The following is a 4,273-nucleotide window of genomic DNA, read 5'->3' as shown; positions in this document are numbered from 1 at the left end:
GCCGCGCTGGTTATTCATCTGAAGGAAGACGAGATCAATCCCCTGCGTGTTAATGTGCGTCGCCCTTTCCCCTGTCTGTCCCTCTTCCCCCCCCCCTCCCCTCCCTTTCCTGGGCTTCACCCGCCCAGTGCAATCGCACTCCCCCCACCACGCCTGCTAATCATAACCACTCCCCTCAACAGACCACCCTCAATGTCAACAATGCCGAGGTTGTTGGCCAGCATGATACCTTCTGGTCGACTCTCATCACCCGCTACGGGCGCGATACGTTCCCCATTCTGGTGGACCGTAATGTCTTGATCGGTGATGATACGCAGGCTGCCGAGTCGGAGAAGGGGGACGGCGCCCCGCTGGTGATTGGCGATCTGGCCATCGCCAGCCCGGGAGACCAGTGTGCTTGCTGCGGCACGGGTGTACTTGGCCATCGCCGTGGCATCGAAGTTGGTCATGCCTTCTACCTAGGAACAACCTATTCGGCACCGGTGCGTGAAGCCGGCCGCTTTCCCCACTTTCGTGCCCTTTCCTTTTGTTCCCTTCCTCTTTCTGCCCACTTCGTTCTGTCGAGCTGTGTGTCGGCTTCTGAGCACTGACCCACCGTCAAGCTGGACCTCGGCGCGTCGGAGAAATTCGCCTTCATGGGCTGCTATGGTCTCGGCGCCACGCGCCTACTGGCGGCTATTGCCGAGGTGAATCACGACGCCAAGGGCTTCGTGTGGCCTGAGGAGGTGGCCCCCTTCCGGGCGACGATCATTTCCACCGAGGCCAATCAGGAGGCTGCCAACCACCTCTACGATATGCTTGGCCCTCGTGGCGGATCAGCCCTCTATGGTGGCGCCATCCTTGATGACTCGGGTCAGCGCATTGGGTACGATGTCTCTCTGCCTCCACTCCCTTCACCATGCCGGTACACGTCCGACTGATCCTATTTCGACATATGCACGCACACACACACACACAGCTTCCAATTCAACCGCTCAATGGCCTCGGGTATCCCCTACAACATCGTTTGCGGGCGCATGATCGAGCATCAGGAGGCTGGTCGGTTTGGCGGCTTTGTGGAGATTGAGTGCCGTCGTACTCTGGAACGCCGGTATGCTGCCTTTGGCGACTGGGACAGTATTGCGGCGGTCGTCTTCTCCGGACGCGGGTTCGCCGCTGCGCCACATCTTCTTGCCCCCCCCCCCGCCACTGCCTAGATTCGCCATCCCGGGAAACGTCATCCTGCTCCTGTGCACCCCTGGGAGATCGCCCGCAAATAGAGACCCCTGTGTTCTTCTGCATTGTCCCCCTTCGACATGCCTGGCCCGTATGTCGGAGGGCGGGCCTGAGGGAGGCGCGAGACAGGAAGCAAGAAGGATCGGGCCCGAGCGTGGACCGATCACCAACAGGAGGGGGGCGGGGAGGGGGAGATGGACATGGGGGGCGCTTGCTGATGATGGAGCCGCCCCGTGCTTTCGGGGCAAGACAGCGCTGTGGGTCATACGTGGGCACTTGGCCGATTCATGTCGCCCTGCTTTCCGGCATGTGTGGGCTTCTCTCGCCAGAGGGGGCTGCCTCCGAAACCCGGCGGGGGGGGGGGACAAATCAGCCAGCGACGAGATCGTCGCCGGGCCTGTTGTTGCCTCTACCACACATGTCCCCTCCTCTCCATCTCTCCTCCCTATTGTCCGTCGTGCACATTTCCCTGCACATTTACCACCATGGTTTCGGCTTGGCTCATGAGTGATATCGCCCCCGGCGGTGACCCCCGACTCGCCCATGTGGTACGTGCTCGCTCGTCCTTGCATACCTCGCTGGCCGGGTGACTGACCCTGCTCCAGTCGGCCCCTCTGCCCGAGGCGCAAGCCTTTTTGAAGGACATCGGCGTGCTATACTGGCGTCTGGCGCCCATTCGGCCGGAGGGCGATCTCTCCGATGTCCCGGAGTCCGAGTACCTGGCCCAGCTTGATGCGGTGGCCTCGGAGCGGGGCTATAAGAACCGCGACCAGGTGGAGATCTCCCCCACCAAGATGCCCAACTATGAGACTCTTTGTGGGGTGTTCTTCCAAGAGTGCGTCCTGTCCGTGCGCCTCGGGGCACCGGCCAAATGTCCTCTTACTGACTGTGCTTAAAACCCCTGCCATCCCTCTGTCTCTCGCCTTTCCTCCGCCCCCTCGGCCACACTCACAGGCATTTGCACGATGATGAAGAGATCCGCTTCTGTGCCGGGGGGTCGGGCTACTTCGACGTGCGTGACCGTGCGGACCGCTGGATCCGCATTGCAGTCACCCCCGGTGACCTGCTGGTGCTTGTACGTGCCCGCCATTTCCTGCTATGTATGGAAATCAACACGTTTACTTAAACCTCCCTCCCCCCCCCCCCCCCCCCTTCCCCCAGCCGGCCGGCATCTACCATCGGTTCTCGCCCGATGAGAAAAACTACATCAAGGCTATTCGCCTCTTCCAGGACGCTCCCCGGTGGGAAGCGCACGCCCGAACGGTGAACAATGTCAGCTCGGCAGCCGCGGCCTCTGTCCAGCCAGCTGGTGACCTGCGCCCGGCCCGGGCTGACTACCTGACGGCCCTGAACACCAGCCCTGGCCATGCGTGATGGTGGTAGCAGCTAGATGCCCATGCCGGGGGGAGGGCCTATGGCCATGCGTGTTTGTGCATTGACATGCCTGTGTGCACATCCTCTGCCAAGATAAATAAACAGCCGAACAAGGGAAACCCCACTTTGAGTGCCCATTTTTCTGGATGTATCACCTCTCACTTGGGAGAGGAAGAGAGGATTGAACAGGGGACAGGAATGCGCAAGCACGACCCAATGGCCTAGACATCTGAAAAGTCGTCGCTATCATCACCATCCATCGGATGACCCTCAAGTCCAGGGGACATTGCAGCGACGGCTGGAGGAGCGACAATGGGCCCCAGAGAGGGGGAGCCCGCTCCCCCGGGCGCCACCGGGGCGGTTGCCGCCACCGGTGACGATAATGACAGGATCAATCGCGGGGCCGGACTGGACACCGGCGAGGGGTCCGAAGCCGAGGCAGGCGGTGCGGAAGGGCCAGGCTGAGGGCCGGCACCGGACCGGCCGGCTGTCGATGCCAGGGACATCGGGCTGCCGGGCGTGGCACTGGCTGGCCGCCGCTCCTCACCCATGGCAGGCAGGGATGACGAGGGGGGCGGCGGCAGGGGTGGCGGCGATGACACTGGGAGGGCGTCAGCGCTTGGTGCCTTGGGCAATGTGAAGGAGAGGGAGAGCTTGCGTGGGGTCTGGCTCGGGGGCGTCTCACTGCCAAACGACTCCAGGGCCGGCGCCGCACGCTGGATTCCCTCCTCGGTCTTGACGGTCACCGCCAGGCCAGGCAGGAGCGGCGAAAGCGGGGCCCCCCCCGATGGGTCCACGTCCATGCCACCGGTCGGACCCACGGGCGAGGACACTGACCGAAGCAGGGGCCCGGGCTCCGATAGAGCGGGGAGCGTTGGCAAAGTAGACAACTCCGGTGAATGGGGCGCTGTGCCGGGCGGATCCCCAACACTGGCCGATCGCGAAAGGGACAATGTCAAGGCACCCTTCAGTGGCGATGAGGGGATGGATAGAATCACACGCGGGAGCATGGGAGATGTGGCGCCCGACGTGCCGGTTGAAGGCTCCACCTTGGGCGTAAGAAGTGGCAAAGGGCCGGACATGGCGGCGGCGGTGGTGGCGGCGGCGGCGGCCGGTGGCAAATGGGGTGAGGACAGGGGCGGACGATCGTCCGGTACCCCGGCAAAGCTGGCGGAAGCGCCCTGCCCTTCGGCCGGCGGTAGGGGAGTACACGCGCCAGAGGGCAGGCGCGATTTGGAGGCCGAGCGGAGGAGCCCACTGAAGGAGAGGGACAACGGCCGGGGGGGGTCGTTCACGGGGGGCCCGTCACCCGGAACCACATTCGGAGCTGGTTGCTGCTCGATTGACACCGGATCTGACACCGGGGACAGAGTATGGAAAAGCGAGGGAAGGTCCACCAATGTGGCGGGTTCGGGCGTGTCGGACACCGATTGTCCGGCCGTGGGGTCGGTCATGCGCAGGAGGCGCTCCAGCGAGCGGCAACTGGCACGGCGCTGCGCTGCCCCGGCGGCTTGCAATGCTGGCGCATCAACAACAACCTTGGCCTCGACCTGAGGGAGAAGGCGGACAAGGGAAAGAGAGAAAGAGAGAGAGAGAGAGAGAGAGAGAGCGCGAGCGAGCGAGGGAGGAGGACGGAGGGGGCATGAGCACATGCTTAGTATGAACATCGTGCGAGTGGGGGCAA

General features: G+C 63.4%; 3 protein-coding genes across 3 annotated transcripts in view; 2 read left to right on the top strand and 1 right to left on the bottom strand.

Moving 5' to 3' along the window:
- Window positions 1–52: 52 nt before the first annotated feature.
- H696_03025 (hypothetical protein) lies at window positions 53–1,196 on the top strand (the record flags this gene model as incomplete). The annotated part of the gene is made up of 4 exons (XM_009496911.1): window positions 53–73; window positions 183–482; window positions 603–865; window positions 959–1,196. The coding sequence occupies 4 exons, from the start codon at window positions 53–55 to the stop codon at window positions 1,194–1,196; spliced, it is 822 nt and encodes a 273-aa protein (XP_009495186.1).
- A 378-nt stretch (window positions 1,197–1,574) lies between these two features.
- H696_03024 (hypothetical protein) lies at window positions 1,575–2,713 on the top strand. Its single transcript, XM_009496910.1, has 4 exons — window positions 1,575–1,763; window positions 1,821–2,050; window positions 2,170–2,290; window positions 2,377–2,713. Exons 1-4 carry the CDS (start codon window positions 1,701–1,703, stop codon window positions 2,587–2,589), a joined length of 627 nt encoding a protein of 208 aa, XP_009495185.1. The 5' UTR covers window positions 1,575–1,700; the 3' UTR covers window positions 2,590–2,713.
- A 7-nt stretch (window positions 2,714–2,720) lies between these two features.
- The window catches only part of H696_03023 (hypothetical protein), a gene marked incomplete at its 5' end in the record, with an annotated part of 1,629 nt that continues 76 nt past the window's right edge, over window positions 2,721–4,273 (bottom strand). The window contains one exon of the mRNA XM_009496909.1: window positions 2,721–4,139. Within this exon, the coding sequence (XP_009495184.1) occupies window positions 2,811–4,139 (1,329 nt within the window). The 3' untranslated portion in view covers window positions 2,721–2,810. The remainder of the gene's footprint in view (window positions 4,140–4,273) is intronic.

The sequence above is a fragment of the Fonticula alba genome (assembly GCF_000388065.1).
Source record: "Fonticula alba strain ATCC 38817 unplaced genomic scaffold supercont2.4, whole genome shotgun sequence".
In the NCBI taxonomy this organism is placed as follows: Eukaryota; order Rotosphaerida; family Fonticulaceae; genus Fonticula; species Fonticula alba.
Note: the sequence above shows the minus strand (reverse complement) of the source record. Positions and strands in the feature narration are given on the sequence as shown.